The 21,445-nt window shown below is 39.3% G+C and overlaps 1 protein-coding gene across 10 annotated transcripts in view; it reads right to left on the reverse strand.

The window, feature by feature from the left end:
* Nucleotides 1-21,445, reverse strand: part of TEX9 (testis expressed 9) — a 216,545-nt gene that overhangs the window by 21,101 nt on the left and 173,999 nt on the right. For 9 of the 10 annotated variants that reach the window (XM_049706011.1, XM_049706012.1, XM_033436974.2 and 6 more), the window contains one exon: nt 5,453-5,587. In XM_049706011.1, the coding sequence (XP_049561968.1) occupies nt 5,453-5,587 (135 nt within the window). Of the gene's footprint in view, nt 1-5,452; nt 5,588-18,941; nt 20,585-21,445 lie in introns of those variants that run through there. The other variant, XM_049706013.1, reaches the window with a different exon arrangement.

Raw genomic sequence — 21,445 nt, forward strand, 5'->3', positions numbered from 1 at the left:
ATCAAATCCAGCAACCGTGAGAAAAGTACAAATGCAGAAAATGGGAATAGCATTTGAAATTAAGAGAACAGCAACTTAAAACAACCTTGTATATATAAAGACTGCTTTATCAAAGCCTCATAGGACGTGCAAACCTGAAAATTACAATAGATAAACACACAAAAAAGAAAAAGCAACCCAACACAACACTAAAGATGGTCATCAAACCACAAAAGAAAACAACAAAGGAGTAAGGGAAGAAAAAAGACCCACAAAAACGAACCCATGACAATTAAGAAAATGGCAATAGGAACATACATATTGATAATTACCTAAAGTGTAAATAGATTAAATGCTCCAACCAAAACACACAGACTGCATGAATGGATACAAAAACAAGACCCATATCTATGCTGTCTACAAGAGACCCACCTCAGACCTAGGGATACTTACAGACTGAAAGTGAGGGGATGGAAAAAGATACTCCATGCGAATGGAAATCAAAACAAAGCTGCAACAGCAATACTTATATGTGACAAAATAGACCTTATAACTGTTACAAGACAAGGAAGGATGTTACATAATGATCAAGGGATCAATCCAAGACGAATTTACAATTGCATATTTAAGTACACAATTGTAAATATATATGCAACCAACATAGGAGCACCTCAATATATAAGGCAAATGCTTACAGCCATAAAAGGAGAAATTGATAGTAACACAACCATAGAGGGGGACTTTAACACCTCTCTTACACAATGGACAGATCACTGAGACAGAAAATTAATAAGTAAACAGAAGTATTAAATGACACATTAGACCAGATAGACTTAATTGATATTTATAGGACATCCCATCCAAAAGCAGCAGAATACACTTTCTTCTCAAATGCACATGGTACATTCTCCAGGACAGATCACATCTTGGGTCACAAATCAAGCCTTGGTAAATTTAAGAAAACTGAAATCATATCAAGCATCTTTTCCAACCACAAAGCTATGAGATTAGAAATAAATTACAGGCAAAAAACCCTGTAAAAAACACAAACACATGGAAGCTAAACAATATGTTACTAAATAACCAATGGATCACTAAAAAAATCAAAAAGGAAATTAAAAAAATACCTAGAGACAAATGACAACAAAAAGATGAGAATCCAAAACCTAAGGGATGCAGCAAAAGCATTTCTAAGAGGGAAGTTTATAGCAATACACTCCTACCTCAAGAAACAAGAAAAATCTCAAACAACCAAACCTTATGCCTAAATCAACGAGAGAAAGAAGAATAAACAAAACCTAAAGTTAACAGAAGGAAAGAAAACATAAACATCAGAGCAGAAATAAATGAAATAGAGATGAAGAAAACAAATAGCAAAGATCAATGAAACTAAAAGTCGGTTCCTTTAGAAGATAAAATTGATAAACCTTTAGCCAGACCCATCAAGGAAAAAAAGGGAGAGGGCTCAAATCAATAAAATTAGATATGAAAACGGAGAAGTTACAATGGACACCACAGAAATACAAAGGATCGTAAGAGACTACTACAAGCAACTCTATGCCAATAAAATGGACAACCTGGAAGAAATGGACAAATTCTTAGAAATGTACAACCTTCCAAGACTGAACCAGGAAGAAATAGAAAATATGAACAGACCAATCACAAGTACTGAAATTGAAACTATGATTAAAAATCTTCCAACAAACAAAAGCCCAGGACCAGATGGCTTCACAGGCAAATTCTATCAAACGTTTAGAGAAGAGTTAACACCTAGCCTTCTGAAACTCTTCCAAAAAATTGCAGAGAAAGGAAACACTCTCAAGGTCATTCTATGAGGCAAGGGCACCGTCACCCTGACACCAAAACCAGACAAAGGTATCACAAAAAAAGAAAATTACAGGCAAATATCACTGATGAAAATAAATGCAAAAATCCTCAAACAAATACTAGCAAACTGAATCCAACAACACATTAAAAGGATCATACACCATGATCAAGTGGGATTTATCCCAGGGATGCAAGGATTTTGCAATAACAGAAATCAAACAATCTGATACATCACATCAACATACTGAATAGGGACTTCCCTGGCAGTCCAGTGAAGACTAGTTAAGCAGGGTTAAGACTCCTTGCTCCCAACGCAGGGGGCTGGGTTCGATCCCTGGTCAGGGAATTAGATCCTGCATGCTGCAACTAAGTATCCTGCATGTCGCAACAGATGCCGCATACGGCAACAAAGATCCTGCATGCTGCAACTAAGACCCTGCGCAGCCAAATAAATAGATTAATATTAAAGAAAAAACAAATTGAAGAATAAAACCACATGATCATCTCAATAGATGCAGGAAAAGCTTTTGTCAAAATCAACACCCAATTATGATAAAGAATCTCCAGAAAGCGGGCAGAGGGAACACACCTCAACATCATAAAGGCCATACATGACAAACCCACAGCAAACATCATTCTCAATGGTAAAAAACTGAAAGCAGTTCCTCTAGGATCAGGAACAAGACAAGGATGTTCACTCTCACTACTATAATTCAACATAGTTTTGGAAGTCCTAGCCACGCAATCAGAGAAGAAAAAGGAATAGAAGGAATCCAAATTGGAAAAGAAGAAGTAAAACTGTCACTGTTTGCAGATGACATGATACTACACATAGAAAATGCTAAAGATGCTACCAGAAAACTACTAGAGCTCATCAATGCATCGGTAAAATTGCAGGATAGAAAATTAATACACAGGAATCTCTTGCATTCCTATACAATAACAATGAAAGATCAGAAACAGAAATCAAGGAAACAATCCCACTTACCATGGCATCAAAAAGAATAAAATACCTAGGAATAAACCTACCCAAGGAGACAAAAGACCTTTCCTTGAAAACTATGAGATGCTGATGAAAGAAATAAAAGATGACACAAACAGATGGAGAGATATACCATGTTGTTGGATTGGAAGAATCAACATTGTGAAAATGACTATACTACCCAAAGCAATCTACAGATTTCATACAATCCCTACCAAGTTACCAATGGCATTTTTCAAAGAACTAGAACAAAATATTTTACAATTTTTATGGAAACACAAAAGACCACAAATAGTCAAAGCAATCTTGAGAAAGAAAAAAGGAGCTGGAGGAATCAGGCTCCCTGACTTGAGACTATACTACCAAGCCACAATAATCAAAACAGTATGGTACCGGCACAAAAACAGAAATACAGATCAATGGACCACGATAGAAAGTCCAGAGACAGACCCACACAGCTATGGTCACCCAATCTATGACAAAGAAGGCAAGAATATACAATGGAGTAAAGACAGTCTCTTCAGTAAGTGGTGCTGGTAAAACTGGACAGCTACATGTAAAAGAATGAAATTAGAACACTCCCTACCACCATACACTAAAATAAACTCAAAATGGATTAAAGACATAAATGTAAGGCAGATACTATAAAAACTCCTAGAGGAAAACATAGGCAGAACACTCTCTGACATAAATCGTAGCAAGATCTTTTTCAATCCACCTCCAAGAGTAATGAAAATGAAAATAAAAATAAATAAACGGTACCTAGTTAAACTTAAAAGCTTCTGCACAGCAAAGGAAACCATAAACAAAAGACAACCCTCAGAATGGGAGAAAATATTTGCCAATGAGGCAATTGACAAGGGATTAATCTCCAAAATATACAAACAGCTCATGTAGCTCAATATCAAAAAACCAAACAATCCAATCAAAAAATGGGCGGAAGGGCTTCCCTGGTGGCGCAGTGGTTGGGAGTCCGCCTGCCGATGCAGGGGACACGGGTTCGTGCCCCGGTCTGGGAAGATCTCACATGCCGCAGAGTGGCTGGGCCCGTGAGCCATGGCCGCTGAGCCTGCGCATCTGGAGCCTGTGCTCCGCAACAGGAGAGGCCACAACAGTGAGAGGCCCGCGTACCACAAAAAGAAAAAAAAAAAAGGGTGGAAGATCTAAATAGACATTTCTCCAAAGAAGACATACAGATGGCCCAGAGGCACATGAAAAGATGCTCAACGTCACTAATTATTAGAGAAATGCAAGTCAAAACAACAGTGAGGTATCACCTCACACCAGTCAGAATGGCCATCATCAAAAAGTCTACAAACAATAAATGAGGAGAGGGTGTGGAGAAAAGGGAACCCTCCTGCACTGTTGGTGGGAATGTAAATTGATACAGACACTATGAAGAACAGTATGGAGGTTCCTTAAGAAACTAAAAATTCAGGTACTATATGATCCAGCAATCCCATTCCTGGGCACATATCTGGAGAAAACCATAATTTGAAAAGATACATGCACCCCAATGTTCACTGCAGCACTATTTACAATAACCAGGACATGGATGCAACCTAAATGTCCATCAACAGTGGAATGGATAAAAAAGACGTGGTGTGTATATATATATGTGTACACACACACACACACACGCACACACACACGATGGAATATTACTCAGCCATAAAAAAGAACAATATAGTGCCATTTGCAGCAACATAGATGGACCTAGAGATCGTCATAGTGAGTGAAGTAAGTCAAACAGAGAAAGACAAATACCACATGATATTGCTTATATGTGGAATCTAAGAAAAGGGTACAAATGAACTTATCTACAATACAGAAATAGAGTCACAGATCTAGAAAACAAACATGGTTACCAGAGGGTAAAGGGGGGAGGGATAAACTGGAAGGTTGGAATTGACATACACACAGTACTGTATAGCACAGGGAACTCTACTCAATTCTCTGTAATGGCCTATATGGGAATAGAATCTAAAAAAGAATGGATATATATATATATATATATATATATATATATATATATGTATAACTGATTCATTTCGCTGTACAACAGAAACTAACACAACACTGTAAATCAACTACACTCCAATAAAAATTTTAAAAAAACAAAAAACAAAAAAACCTGCACATTCTCAAGTCTCACCCCAAATCTACTGAATAAGAAAATCTGTGGGTGGGACCCAGGAATCTATGTTTAAATAAACCCTCCAGGTGATTCTGATATATGCTCAAGTTTGAGAACCACTGCCCTGTAAAATAGCCCCTTGCATTATATATTAGAAAATTGAGGCTCAGAGAGGGATAGAACAGACTTGAGATTCAAAACAGACTTTTCCCCACCATTTATTTATTCCAAGAGATTAGAAAGGTGTCTGGCATATAAGATGGGCACACAATAAAGATCTGTTGGATGAAAAAATGAATGAATTCTCCAAAGAGTTGTGCTATCACCCAAGTATGGCACTAGTCCAAGCAATATAATTCTAACTTATTGGAAATGTACATATTGCTAATAAGGATATTTCTTCTGAAAAGAGATGTGTTTACCGTGACATCAAGAATTATAATTTAAAAACTATCATTTTCGAGTCTTGCCTAAAAGAGAAAGTTACCAAAGGTGATCACTACCCAAATTATTCAGTTTTTCCATACCTTGTTATTTTGCTTTACTTTACTTAACTCCAGTTTATACTTTTCTGCTTCTTCTAGAGCTCTATTCAAGCGAACTTCCATGGCACTTTGACTAGCGGCAGCTTGTTTTTGTAGTCTTCTTTTATTCTCTAATTCCTGTACAGTAAGAGAGATATGTAGAACATTTATAAACATATCATAAGTTCTTTCTATTATTCTGAAACGTTTTCCATTTCCATATTCCTTGCTTTCTCCTAAACTGTATACACACACACACGGCCAGAGACTGAACACTGAGTGACAGAGGTTTCAGGGAATTCTCACTCTGAACTGGTTTTAGGAAAATATATCCTTAAAGATGTAGTCACAAATTAGGCTTCCAAATTGCTTTTTGTTTGGAATTTTCTGCCTTTTTATTGATCCCAAGAGTCAGTATACATGTCTTCTACATTTACTTTATAAACAACATTTTATAATCATGGTTCTTCTCTTGGGAACCTCCTAAAACACCAATGTAAGACATAAATTCTCTCATAAATACTGTGTTTGCGTAAACCTGATGAAATATCACTTAAAAAATATTTGTTAAATACAGAGCATTCTATTGTACATTAGCAATATAGGAAAATCCCAATTCTGAGCAAAAACAACAGATTCTATGGATATTTTCCATATCTTGGTGTGGGTTTAGACCTGCATTTCTGCAAATATTCTAGAGTTGCTGTTGCAGAGTCTACAGGCCACAAAGGAAGAAACATGAACATACAGGATAAGCTCCAAACTCCATCACAATCTGGTACCATAATCTCATCTCCTCCCACAAATGTTACCTTCAGCTACAAGAGCAGTACTTGCTTGGATCTCTCCCAAACAGCCATGATATTTCCTGCAACTATTCATCCTTCAAGACTCAGGGCTATACACTGGGGTTTTACCTTCTCCCAGAAGCCTTCCCTCACTGTCTTCCTCACTCTCCTCCCAGGTTGAATTAAGTACCCTTTCTTCAGAGCTTCTATAGCACCTTGATATACATATATCATAGAACCTGCTTGTGTGGAACCGAAACTATCCATTTACTTCATTTCCCCCACTATATTGTAAGCTCCTTAAGGATAGAACTACTTTAATTTCTATATTCCCAGCACTTCAGCAGCATATAAAAGGCACTAGTGACATGTTTACTGAACTGAATTTATTTTGTAATATTTAACTTACTCTTCTTTGCATGTCCTACAATGCCTGGTACAGAGCATTATACAAAGCAGACACTCTCAGTAAATATCATGGAATTGAAATGATGCAGTTAACAACGTAGTTGTCTGTTTTCTTCTTTTACAATTTTTTCTCCTGGCTGTATCACTATGTTTTATTTGAACACTGATCTCCCTGGCTCTCAGTAATTAAGGGGAAAACAAAACAAAACAAAACACATGCTGCTCTTTATGCAGGTTTCTACACAAATCAAACTGTGCCTGGATACCATCTGCTCTCACCAGCCTTCTTCACAGCTTTGTGGGTGGTAGCTACACTAAGAGCAGCCTGATTTCTCTCACTGTTCACACGGAAAAGGCAGAGACTCTCATTAGCTACCAAGGCACAATTCTTGCTGCCTCATTTCAGCCTCTTCTCATAAGAATATGGAAATGAATCTTTGCCCTTCTCTTTCCTGCTAGTGGCTCTGTAACCTACTTCATAGAAAAAAGAAAACCTTTCTTTACCACATGATGTTCCCCTACTGCTGAATCAATACTGCCCCACTTCTTGGGAAAAAGTGAAAAAGAAAAAGGATAGTCAGAAGAATAGTAAAGTAGGAAATAAAATTTTCCTATGCGAGAAAATCCATTAAGAAAGGGATAATCTTAACAAAAACTTGAAAACACTTCTGTTTTCAATCATACTTAAGTACTTTTTACAAAGTGCAGACAAGATACCAATATTGAGTAGTTTTAGGATGAAAACTCTCTCCTAAAGTAAATCTATTATTACCTCCCAAATTAAGAAGTTTACAGGTTGCTAGAGAAAATTTTTATGAAAAATCTCAAATCTTGAATTTCACATTAGTTTCAAAAGAAAAAGCTGGACAGCTTAAAGAAAATCAAGTCTAAGTTTAAAACTCAAATACTAAGAGATCTAAGAAGAAATAATTTGTGATTCTCCCATAATTTTTAAAGCATTCATAAGGTACTGGGATAGTGCGAGAAAGAGGCATGCATCAGTAACAGTACAAAACAAATGTAGCAAATGCTTAAAGAGTAACAAAAACAACCATAGTATTTCTGATGAGGAGAAATCAGATGAGGACAAATAAATGATCAGATAAGGTTCTAGAAACAAGTGGCTGAGGTTCAAAAAGCAATAAACTTGGAATCAAAAAATCTGCCAGCTGTGGTAGATTCAGTTTCTACATCTGAAATTGGGAGTAGTAATATCTATGTCTAATAGGTTTTACTTATTCAACACATTTATCGAGCACTTACTACGTTGCCAGGTACTATTCTACATGATGGGCACATGACAATTAACCAAAGTTCTCCTCTAGTAAAGCTTGCACTCTAGAGGAAGAGACAGATGATAAACACATACATACATACACACTCGTATGTAACATCTGACAGTGATAAGGGCTATGAAGAAAAAGAAAGGGAATTCCCTGGCAGTCCAGTGGTTAGGACTCTGTGCTTCCACTGCTGGGCTTGGTTCGATCCCTAGTCAGGGAACTAAGATCCCACAAGCCATGCAGTGAAGCACCACCAACCCCTCTAAAAAAAAGGAAGAAGGAAAAAAAAGAGGACAGAGCAACGGGGAAGGACATAATTATTTAAAATACAGTGGTTAGGGAAAGGCTTCCAAATGAGGGAATGATTCATGTATAGATCTGGAGGAACAAAGAAGACAAAGACCCTGAGGCTCGAATGCATTTAATATATTCAAAGATCACCTACATGGTCAGTGTGGCTTCAGCTCAGTGACACAGGCAGTGTTAGGTCTCGAGATTGCAGAAACACCCAGGGTGACCTTAGGTGGACCTTGTAAACCCTGCCTCATAGTTTGGATTTTATTCTGAATGACATGGGAAGTCTTTGGAGGGTTTTTAGTCGATGTGTGTGTGTGTGTGTGTGTGTGTGTGTGTGTGTGTGTGTGTGTGTTATCCTAAGATTTTTTAAGGATTGCAGTTAAGCCAACAAGGGTTTCAACTATGTGGGTCCACTTACACGCAGAAATTTTTCAGTAGTAAATACTACAGTAATACAGGATCCACAGTTGGTTGAATCTGCGGATGTGGAACCACAGGTACATAGGAACTGGGGATACAGAGGGCCGACTATATATGGGGATTTTAGATTGTTCAGAGGATCGGCGCCCCTAGACCCCAGGCTGCTCAAGGGTCAACTGTACTCTAGCTACTGTGGTATTGCTACTGAGTGTAGGAAATCTAGGAGGTCATTAGAATAGTATAAGTGAAACACAGTAGCTTGGGCTTGGGTGGGAGTAATGAGTTTTTGAGAAGTAGTTAATTCCATGTATTTTGAAAACAGAATTGGCAGGACTCATTGATGGATTGGATGATGGTGTGAGGAAAGAGAAGGATCAAGATGACTCTTGGATTTTGGCCTAAATAACTCAATGTTTTTACTGAGAGGGAGAAAAGGAGAAGGTCTGCAGAGAGCAGGGAAGCAAGAGCTCCCTCTTTAGGACATAGGATGTTTAACATACCAAGTACTGATACCAAGTGGGAAGCAAGATGTTAATAAGAGTCTGGAGCTCAAAGAAAGATCCGAGCAAGAAGTAGAAATGTGAGCGTGATCAACATTTACATGGTACGTAAAGCCATGGAAATGAATGAGTGCATCTCAGAATTGGATGTAGACAGCACAGAGCCAAGGACTGAGCCTTGGACACTCCAACATAGAAAGGTCAGGAAAACAAGGAAGAAAATTACGAGTGTGATGCTCCAGAAGCCAAATCAAGTGTTTCAAGGAGGGAGAAATCAACTATGTCAAATGTTGCTGAGCTATAAATTACTATGAGGAATAATAACTGACTAGAACTGGCAATGTGGCTTACTAGTGACCTTGTTAAGAATGGTTTCAGAGGCAGAGTAGAGATAGAAGCCTAACTGTTGTAGTTTCAAGAGAATGGCAAATGAGGAATAGAAAAATTGAGTAGAGACAACTATTTTAAGAAGCTTTGCTATAAAGGAGAGTAATGATACAGGGCAAGAGGTACATATGAGATCTATGGAGGTTTTAAAATATATATATTGGAGATCCTATGGCATGTCTGTATGCTAATGCAAATAATTTCAAAGATAGAGTAAATGTGATTTTTGCAAGAGAATGGAAAACAGGATAATTGTAGGAGCAAAGTCCTTGAGTAAGACAGACTATGGGATCCAGTGCACAGTGAGGTGATCAGCTTTAGACAGAAGAGAGAGTAATCCATGGTAATGAGGGGGAAAGAAGAGTAGATGGGTACAAAGGCCAAGAGACTGATGTAAAATTTACTGTTTTCTTAGTAAAATAGGGAGAAGTTTTGAACTGAGAATGGTAATGTTGGAAGAGGTATTGGAAACATGAGGAGAAAAAATAACCTGTTTAATAATCAACTCTGAAAGTGGGAGAGGGGACTACCTTCTCAGAAAGTAGGAGAGGAAAATAGCATTACACTTGATATTTGTAAATAAGTTAAAGTAGGACCAATCCACTTGGTTGTGTATTTTTGTCCAGCCATATAGACAAGCAGTATGGGGGAAATTAGGTTGGGTTTTGCCACGCACTACACTGGCAGGGAAATTAAGAATATATTCAATGGATAATTAAGTTGTGTACCATGGAACCTAAGCTGGAAAAGAAGGAAATAAAGAATATGGGGGAAGGGGTAGAGCTATGTAATAAAATATATAAAAATGAGAATATACAACTCTTATATGTATATGATAGATATACAATATTAAACAAAGATAAGGTACATTCATATAATGATTTTGCAGGATAAATACAGGCAAAAATGAAAAAAGCTTTGTTTACAATATAAGGAAATGAAGAAGGTGAGAAAATGCTTTTAAAGAGTTTTTACTATGAAAGCAGAAAAGAACAAAGCAGCTTTAGGAAATGACACAGAGATCAATTTTATCTGGAGCAAGATAACAAGAGGGCAGACATTTTTTTTAAAAAGGTGAGTTACTGATGTTAATATGAGTGTTAATATGACAAATCCATGGTCAGAGAAACTTGTGGAGTGCACCAATAACTTTAACTTAACCAAAACAAAAGTGAGATTAAGTCTTCCGGCCATGAAGAAATAATAAACACGTAACACAAAAATGCACTGTAAACAACTAGAAAAAATGATTAAGATATGTTTAATAACTGTTTAGAAATACTGGAAAACAGTAGGGTTGTGATTCCTGAGAAAAGGGAAAATCAGAACAAGTCCTACAATCACCCCAGCATTCTTCTGGGAAGCAATATCCACACTGAGGCTACAGAGAAGAGAAAATACAAACAGAGCCCAGAGGTCCACTGAGTTGAGGAAACAGAACACAGCTGGAGGAGACAGGCAGCTGGGAATTTGTGTGAAGGTTCAAGTAAGGAGGAACTACACTAGGAGAGAGCTTCACGAATCTACACAGGAAATCCCTTGAGTCTATTAGGCTACACCTAAATACATGAAAATTCAAGAAGGCCAGATAAAGCATAATTAGGGAGCTGTAAATAGAACAATTCCCATAGCTCACACAGGGCAGGAAGACATCTGAGGTCTAATCACCCAGAATGACAATCCTCAGTGATCATCAGGGACATTCAGTGGAGATCCTGAAAGGTCTCTTTAGGGGAAGACTTAAGGATAGAGCTGAACTATTCCTGAAGGCTGCTCTAGACACACTCTAGCAAAACTTAAAAACAGGTCTCAAAGTGATTAAACTGGCAAATAACTACCTGTCAAAATTCAACACTGTCTTTAAAAACCACACTAAAGAGAAATGCTCAACAATATAATATTCAGTGTCTAGCATTTGGTAAAAAATCACTAACCAAGTCAAAAAGCAGGAAAATGTAACCGATATCCAGGAGAAAAAGAATCAGTCAATACAAACAAACCCATAAATGAGAAATATAATGGGTACAGTGAACAAGGCTGTCAAAACAGCTATTTTAATTATACATAAGTGATTAAAGCAAAACATTAATATAATGAGAAAATAAGCTGAAGCTATAAAGGAGAATCAAATGGAACTTCTATAGATGTATAATATATCAAAATGAACATCTCTCTGCTTAAGAATAGGGGCATACTAGACACTACAAAGAAAAGATCAGTAACCTACTGAAGACATAGCAATAGAATCTATCCAAATAAAGAACATAAGAAAAAAGGCTGAAAACAGCTCATCAGTAACCTAATATCACTGATATTATCAATGTGAAAATATCAAGTAGTCTAACAGAAGTATAATTGGACTCTCAGGTGGGGGAGGGAGATAGGGAGTACAGGAAAAATATTTGAAGAAATAATGACCAAAATTTTCCAAATTTGATGAAAACAATAAACCCACAGATTCAAAAAGCTCAACAAACTTCAGGCAGAATAAATACACTCCCCACACAAAACTGAGAAAGCACATAATTATGAAATTGCTGAAAACCACTAACAAAGAGAATGTCTTAAAAGCAGAGAAAAAAGACACATTACATACAAAAGTAGAAAGAGAAGAATTATGTGGACTTTTAGTCAGAAACTATACAACACAGAAGACAAAGGGAGGACATCTTTAAACTAACAAAAGAAAACAAAAAACAAAAATAGTCAACTGACAATTCTATACCTAGTGAAAAATACCCTTCAAAAATTAAAGGACTCAAAAACACATGAGTGCATACAAAACTGGTGAAATCTGAATAATGTCTGTGGATTGTACCAATGTCAGTTTCCTGGTTTTAACACTGGAGTATAGTTATGTTAGATGTTACCTTTGAGGGAAACTGAAGGATACACAGGACCTCTCTAGAGGTACTATTTTTTTTTTTTTTTTTTTCGGTACGCGGGCCTCTCACTGTTGTGGCCTCTCCCGTTGCGGAGCACAGGCTCCGGACGCGCAGGCTCAGAGGCCATGGCTCACGGGCCCGGCCACTCCGCGGCGTGTGGGATCTTCCCAGACCGGGGCACGAACCCACGTCCCCTGCATCGGCAGGCGGACTCTCAACCACTGCGCCACCAGGGAAGCCCTAGAGGTACTATTTTTGCAACTTCATGTGAATTGATAATCATTTCAAAATAAAAAGGTTTTTTTAAGTAAGGAAAATACTCTTTTTCAGAGAAACAAAAACAGAGAATTAGTGACTAGCAAACTGGTACCACAAAAATTGAAAGGGTAGGTATATCAAGCAGAAGTATGGAAAACAGATCTAAAGAATGAAGAATACAAGAAATGGCAAATATCTTCATCTCTTTAAAATATAACTGTTTAAAGAAAAAAATATTGTGTGATGTATGACCTTTAAAAATAAAGGTATGACCACAAACGAAGCAGATGGAGTATGAGAGTGTTATATTATACATGAAATAGTATAACATGATTTAAAGGTAGACTGTGATATGTTAAATATGTATATTGTAAACCTTAAATCTAAGACTAGATACAGCTAACAGTGGAGGGAAAAAATGGAATACTAAAAAATATTCAATTCAAAGGAGGAAAAAGTAACAAAGTTAACAGTTGGGAAAAATAGAAAACAAATAGGAAGATAGTAGGTTTAAATCCAAACATCAAAAACTGCATTAATGTAAATGGACTGAACATTCCAGTAAGAGACAAAGACTGTCAGAGTGGATAGAGAAGCAAAAACCAATTATATGGGTTCTATAACAAACCCATTTTCAGTACAGAGACAGATTAAAAGTAAAAAGATGATAAAAGAGAGTCAAGATGGTGGAGGAGTAGGAAGACGTGGAGTTCATCGCTCCCCACAGAGGCATCAAGAATACATTTACAAATGGAATGATTCTCACAGAGCACCAGCTGAACACTAGCAGAAGAGCTCAGTCACCTAAAAGGACAAGAAAGATGCCCACATAACCAGGTAGGATGAAAGAAAGAAGAGAAAAGGAAGAGGAGAGGAAGTGGGACAGGACCTGTGCCCGAGAGGGGTGGTGCTGAAGGAAAGGAGAGGTTATCACATCCAGGGAAGTCCCCTTACTGGTGAGGAGATCAGATGGGACAGAAGGGGAGCCTTGGGGGCTATCAGAGGAGAGCACAGCAACCGATCTGTGGCAGGCAGGACAGAGTGAGACCTACACAGAGGGTCCATGCCACAGCCCTGCATGCCCTGCCTGAGACATGTGTCCACTGGTGTGGACAGGGGTTGGGTGTTGGAATGTGGGGTTTGAAAAGCAAACTTGGGGAGAGGACTGCTGTTGGCTGCGAGGAGGCAGCCTGAGAGGACAGGAGTGAGGAAATCCACAACTGGGAATGCTTGTGGAAGAAGTGCAGACCTCCACAGAAGCGAAGAGCCACTGTTGAGTGACACACAAGGGGCGGGGGCATTTGCAGCCTCTCTCCCCACGTGCCAGCCCCTGCCTCCCCATGCACTAGGAAGGGCCCCCGCTGGCGCTGGCTCTCTTGAGCCTGCAGCTGCTGGATCCCCTGTGTGCCCTGTCCCCACCAGGGCTCCAGTGACCCCAGCTGCCACCACCTCCATGCCCCTCCTCACCAGGGCGGACTCGTGTACTCCAGGGCAGCCTCGTAAACAGACCCCTGTGGGTGGCCCACATGCAGAGGTGGAGCTGAAACCACAGCTGAGCCCCAGGGGCCGTGCAACTAATGAAGAAAAGCTGAAATCTCTCCTCGCAGCTGGGCAAACCATAAATTGACACCACTGCGACTGACTGTAAACTCAGTGGCTACGGAACATCTAAATGGACAACGAGCGCTCCCGCAGCCAAGACAGGTCTACCTTTAGCTGCTGTAGACTATGCAGGCACATACACATGGGGGTCGGGCCAGGCCAGAGTCTGAGTTGCCCCCATAGCACCCACAGAGGGTCCAGATCCATGATTACTGCAAACCTGGGACCTGACTTCAGTGGATCTACACTGGTGGTCTGGTGGAAACAACGTCTGAGAGACACCAGGCCAACTGCCGGCATACCCACAGTTAAGGTGGAGCTGAGAGCAGCGCCAACAACAGTGTAATGTGACAGCTTGAACAACAGGTGAAAGGTGACATAACAGAGCACACCACAGGTCAACAGCTCCAGAGGAGGAATACTCAGTGGCTTCCCTCCCAATGTGAGTGCTCCAATCCCTCCAACCTCACACCACAGACCAGAAACACAGCTAAGAAACAGATCTGGGGTCTCTAATCCAACAACTTTGGAGCAGACCCCACTTCTGACACGGCAGTGACAACCACAGAGCAAAGGGCAGGCTCTGCTCAATATCCAGTGCAGGCTCTGGTCACCACAACATCAGTCACACCTCCTATAAAGGGGACAATGGCCAACATACAGCGAGGAAAGAGGTGGCAGACATCCAAAATAAAAACAGCCCTCACACCAAAAAACATTAAACCACGCAGGCTACACAGGGACGTTCCCACATAAAATGGCCCTACAAGCCAGTCTGAGGGTCTGGCATTTGGCAGAAGAACTGCCCAGAACATTTAGGCTTCAACGCCAGCAGTGCTTGAGTGCAGGAGCTCCACAGGGCTGGAGGAAAAAGAGATTCCACTCTTGGAGGGTGCACACAAGATCTCGTGTGCACTGGGACCCAGCATAAAGCAGTATCTCCAAAGGAACATGGCTACACCTAGCTAGGGGTCTTTGAGGGTCTCCTGGAGGGGCAAAGGTCAACTATAGCTCACTGTGAGGGCAAGGACACTGACAGCAGAAGCCGCAGGGATACTGATCAGAGTGAGCTCTCCTGAAGGTCCACGTTTTGGCACCATGACCCAGCCCTACCTCACAACCTGCAGGCTCCAGTGCTGGGAAGCCTCAGGCCAAACAACCATCAGGATAGGAACACAGCCCCACCCATAAGAAGAAAGGCTGCCTAAAGTCGTACTGAGCTCACAGCCACCTCAAAACACACCCCTTGACACGGCCCTGCACACCAGAGAGAAAAGACCCACCCAGCTCCACCCATCAAACGGCAGGCACCAGTCCCTCCCACCAGGAAGCTTGCAGGAGCCCCTGGGCCAACCTCACCCACCAGGGGACAGACACCAAAAGCAAGCAGAACTATGATCCTGCAGCCTGTGGAAAGGAGACCCCATACATAAAAAGTTAGAAAATGAAATGACAGAGAAATATGTTGCAAACGAAGGAACAAGATAAAAACCCACAAGAACAACTAAATGAAGAGGAGACAGGCAATCTACCTGAAAAAGAATTCAGAGTAATGATAGTAAGGATGATCCAAAATCTCGGAAAATGGAGGCACAGATCAAAAATATACGAGAAATGTTTAACAAAGAGCTAGAAGAGTTAAACAACAAACAGAGATGAACAATACAATAACTGAAATAAAAAATACACTAGAAGGAATCAATAGGAGAATAATTGAGGAAGAAGAATGAATAAGTGACCTGGAAGACAGAATGGTGGAAATCACTGCCACAGAACAAAGAAAAAAGAATGAAAAGAAATGAGGACAGTATCAGAGACCTCTGGGACAATATTAAATGTACCAATATCTGCATTATAGGATCCCAGAAGGAGAAGAGAAAGAAAAAGGGTCTGAGAAAATATCTGAAGATATTATAGCTGAAACTTCCCTAACATGAGAATGTAAACAATCATTCAACTCCAGGAAGTGCAGATAATCACATACAAGATGAACCCAAGGAGGAACATGCTGAGACACATATTAATCAAACTGACAAAAATTAAAGACAAAGAAAAAATATTGAAAGTAACAAGAGAAAAGCAACATTTAACATACAAGAGACTCCCCATAAGATAACAACTGATTTTTCAGCAGAAACTGTGCAGGTCTGAAGGGAGTGGCACGATATACTTAAAGCAATGAAAGGGAAAAACCTACAACCAAGAATACACTACCCAGCAAGGTTCTCATTCAGATTCGACAGAGAAATCAAAAGCTTTACAGACAAGCAAAAGCTAAGAGAATTCAGCACCACCAAACCAGCTTTACAATAAATGCTAAAGGAACTTCTCTAGGGGGGAAAGAGACCAGCAACTTAAAACAACCTTATACATATATAGACTGCTATATCAAAACCTCATGGGAATAGCAAACCCAAAACTACAATAGATGCACACACAAAAAAGGAACAGAAACGTAAACACAACACTAAAGATGGTCATCAAACCACAAGAGAAAAGAACAAAAGAGGAAGGGAAGAAAAAATGACCTACGAAAACAAACCCACAGGGTTTCCCTGGTGGCACAGTGGCTGAGAGTCTGCCTGCCGATGCAGGGGACATGGGTTCGTGCCCCGGTCCGGGAAGATCCCACATGCGGTGGAGCAGCTAGGCCCGTGAGCCATGGCTGATCAGCCTGCATGTCTGGAGCCTGTGCTCCGCAATGGGAGAGGCCACAACAGTGAGAGGCCCGCGTACTGCAAAAAAAACACACAAAAAAACAAAAAAACCCACAACAATTAAGAAACTGGCAATAGGAACATACATATCGATAATTACCTTAAATGTAAATGGATTAAATGCTCCAACCAAAAGACACAGACTAGCTGAATACATACAAAAACAAGACCCGTAAACATGCTATCTATAAGAGACCCACTTCAACTCTAGGGAAACATACAGACTGAAAGTAAGGGGATGGAAAAAAGATATTCCAAGCAAATGGAAATCAAAAGAAAGCTGAAGTAGCAATACTCATATGAGACAAAATAGACTTTAAATTAAAGACTGTTACAAGAGACAAGGAAGGACATTACATAATGACCAAAGGATCAATCCAGGAAGAAGATATAACAATTGTAAATACCTATGCGTTCAACATAGGAGCACATCAACATACAAGGCAAATGCTAACAGCCTTAGAAGTGGAAATCGACAGTAACACATTCACAGTGGGGGACTTTAACACACCAGTTATACAAGTGGACATTTCATCCAGACAGAAAATTAATAAGGAAAACACAAGCCTTAAGTGACACATTAGACCAGATAGATTTAATTGATATTTATAGGTCATTCCATCCAAAAGCAGCAGAATACACTTCTTCTCAAGTACACATGGAACATTATCCAGGATAGAGCACATCATGGGCCACAAATCAAGCCTCGGTAAATTTAAGAAAACTGAAATCATATCAAGCATCTTTTCTGACCACAATGCTTTGAGATTAGAAATCAATTAGAGGAAAAAAACTGTAAAAAACACAAACACATGGATGCTAAACAATACGTTACTAAACAACCAATGGATCACTGAAAAAATCAAAAAGGAAATAAAAAATATCTAGAGGCAATGACAACGAAAACACAACAATCCAAAACCTATGGGACACAGCAAAAGCAGTTCTAAGAGGGAAGTTTATCACAATACAATCCTACCTCAGGAAACAAGAAAAATCTCAAATAAACCAACTAAAGCAACTAGAGAAAGAAGAACAAACAAAACCTAAAGTTAGTAAAAGGAAAATCAGAAAGATCAGAGCAGAAATCAATGAAACGGAAAGGAAAAAAAACAATAGCAAAGATCAATGAAACTAAAAGCTGGTTCTTTGAAAAGATAAACCAAATTGATAAACCTTTAGCCAGATTAAGAAAAAAAGGGAGAGGACCCAAATCAAAAAAAGTAGAATAAAAAAGAAGTTACAACGGACATGACAGAAATACAAACTATCACAAGAGACTACTACAAGCAACTATACGCCAATAAAATGGACAACCTAGAAGAAATGGACAAATTCTGAGAAGGTACAACCTTCCAAGAACAACCTTCCAAGACTGAACCTGGAAGAAACAGAAAATATAAACAAATCAATCACAAGTACTGAAATTGAAACTGTGATTAAAAATCTTCCAACAAACAAAAGTCCAGGACCAGATGGCTTCACAGGCAAACTCTATCAAACATTTAAAGAAGAGTTAACACCAATCCTTCTGAAACTCTCCCAAAAAATGGCAGAGGAAGAAACATTCTCAAGCTCATTCTACGAGGCCACCATCACCCTGATACCAAAACCAGACAAGGATGTCACAAAGAAAGAAAACTACAGGCCAATATCACTGATGAACATAGATGCAAAAATCCTCAACAAAATACTAGCAAACAGAATCCAACAGCACATTAAAAGGATCATACACCATGATCAAGTGAGGTTTGTTCCAGGGATGTAAGGATTCGTCAACATATGTAAATCAATCAATGAGGTATACCACATTAACAAACTGAAGAATAAAAACAATATGATCATCTCAATAGATGCAGAGAAAGCTTTTGACAAAATTCAACACACATTTATGATAAAAAATCTCTAGAAAGTGGGCACAGAGGGAACCTACCTCAACATAATAAATATATGACAAATCCACGCAAACATCATTCTTAACAGTGAAAATCTGAAAGCATTTCCTCTAAGATCAGGAACAAGAAAAGGATGTCCACTCTCACCACTTTTATTCAACAAGATCAGGAACAAGACAAGGATGTCCACTTTCAACCACTTTTATTCCAATTTTGGAAGTCCTAGCCACGGCAATCAGAGAAGAAGAAGAAACAAAAGGAATTCAAATTGGAAAAGAAGAAGTAAAACTGTCACTGTTTGCAGATGACATGTTACTATACATAGAAAATCCTAAAGATACTACCAGCAAACTACTAGAGCTCATCAATGAATTCGGTAAAGTTGCAGGATACAAAATTAATACACAAAAATCTCTGGCACTCCTATACACTAACAATGAAAGATCAGAAAGAGAAATTAAAGAAAAATATCCCATTTACCATGGCATCCAAAAGAATAAAATACCTAGGAATAAAACCTACCTAAGCAGGCAAAAGACCTGTACTCCGAAAACTATAAGATACTGATGAAAGAAATCAAAGATAGCACAAACAGATGGAGAGATATACCATATTCTTGGATTGGAAGAATCAACATTGTCATTGATTCTTTACAGAGCATTTTTTACAGAATTAGAACAAATAATTTTACAATTTGTATGGAAACACAAAAGACACCGAACGCCAAAGCAATGTTGAAAAAGGAAAACAGGGCTGTAGGAAACAGGCTCCCTCACTTGAGACTATATTACAAAGCCACACTAATCAAAACAGTATGGTACTAGCACAAAAACAGGAATATAGATCAAAGGACCATTTTTGCGTTCCTGGGAACACCCCATGGAGAGGGCTAGTCTAAGCAGTACCCTGGGGTTGTGCAACAGGTTGGGGGAACTTGTCCAACAGATCAAGGTCAGTGCACAAAAGTATCATTTATCCATGGCATGATGGAGATAAGCGAGTGAGCCTGCAGACTGATGTCTCCAATTATGGGTGAATGGATCGCTCTGGGTTGGATACTTTCACCTGCATTTACCTGGTCTGAGTTGTACCAAGAGACCAAGTTCTAGTTTCTTCCTAAGAATGGTAGGTTCAGGAAAGGTTGTTTTTCTAGATAATAGATCCTCTTTTCTTCTTTCGGGACCCAACCCTTAGCCACTCTCAGTCCATGTGACTAGGAGGGATGGACTTCATTTCCCACCCACCTCTGTTCCCATGTCCAGAGCTCAACACCCGACCAAAGCTTGTCCAGTGCTGAGTCTGCAAAGCTAAAGTAATTGGTTTGGGGACAAACTAATGGGAATCAACCTCAAGACTCCTGTTGGAGCTGTGGGGAAGCAGGGGCTCTCTTTGTTGGAGTTGTGATAGAAAGTCCAGAGATAAACCCACGCATCTATGGTCTCCTAAACTATAACAAAGGAGGCAAGAATATACAATGGACAAAAGACAGTCTCTTCAATAAGTGGTGCTGGGAAAACTGGACAGCTACATGTAAAAGAATGAAATTAGAACATTCTCTAACAACATACACAAAAATAAACTCAAAATGGATTAAAGATCTAAATGTAAGACTGGATACCATAAAACTCTTAGAGGAAAACATAGGAAGAACACTCTTTGACATAAATCATAGCAAGATCTTTTTTGATTCACCTCCTAGAGTAATGAAAATAAAACCAAAAATAAACAAATGGGACCTAATTAAAATTAAAAGCTTTTGCACAGGGGCTTCCCTGGTGGCGCAGCGGTTGAGAGTCCGCCTGCCGATGCAGGGGACACGGGTTCGTACCCCAGTCTGGGAAGATCCCACATGCCACGGAGTGGCTGGGCCCATGAGCCATGGTCACTGAGCCTGTGCGTCCGGAGCCTGTGCTCCTCAATGGGAGAGGCCACAACGGTGAGAGGCCCACAAACTGCAAAAAAAAAAAAAAAAAAAAGCTTTTGCACAGCAAAGGAAACCATAAACAAAATGAAAAGACAACCCACAGAATGGGAGAAAATGGATGCAAATGAAGTGATGGACAAAAGATTAATCTCCAAAATAAACAAACAGCCCATGCAGCTCATTATCAAAAAAAAAAACAAACAACCCAATCAGAAAATGGGCAGATATAAACAGAAATTTCACCAAGGAAGACATACAGATGGCCAAGAGGTACATGAAAAGATGCTCAACATCACTAATTAGTAGAGAAATACAAATCAAAAATACAGTGAGGTATCACTTCACATCAGTCAGTATGGCCATCAACAAAAAATGTACAAAAATAAATGCTGGGGAGGGTATGGTGAAAAGGAAACCCTCCTACACAGTTGGTAGGAAGGTAAATTAGTACATCCACTATGGAGAACAGTATGGAGGTTCCTTAAAAAATTAAAAAGAGAGCTACCATATGATCTAGCAATCCCACTCTTGAGCATATATCCAGAGAAAACCATAATTTGAAAAGATATACATGTACTCCAATGTTCATTGCAGCACCATTTACAGCAGCCAGGACATGGCTAACTGTCTGT

Source organism: Orcinus orca, chromosome 2 (genome assembly GCF_937001465.1).
Source record: "Orcinus orca chromosome 2, mOrcOrc1.1, whole genome shotgun sequence".
Lineage (NCBI taxonomy): Eukaryota > Metazoa > Chordata > Mammalia > Artiodactyla > Delphinidae > Orcinus > Orcinus orca.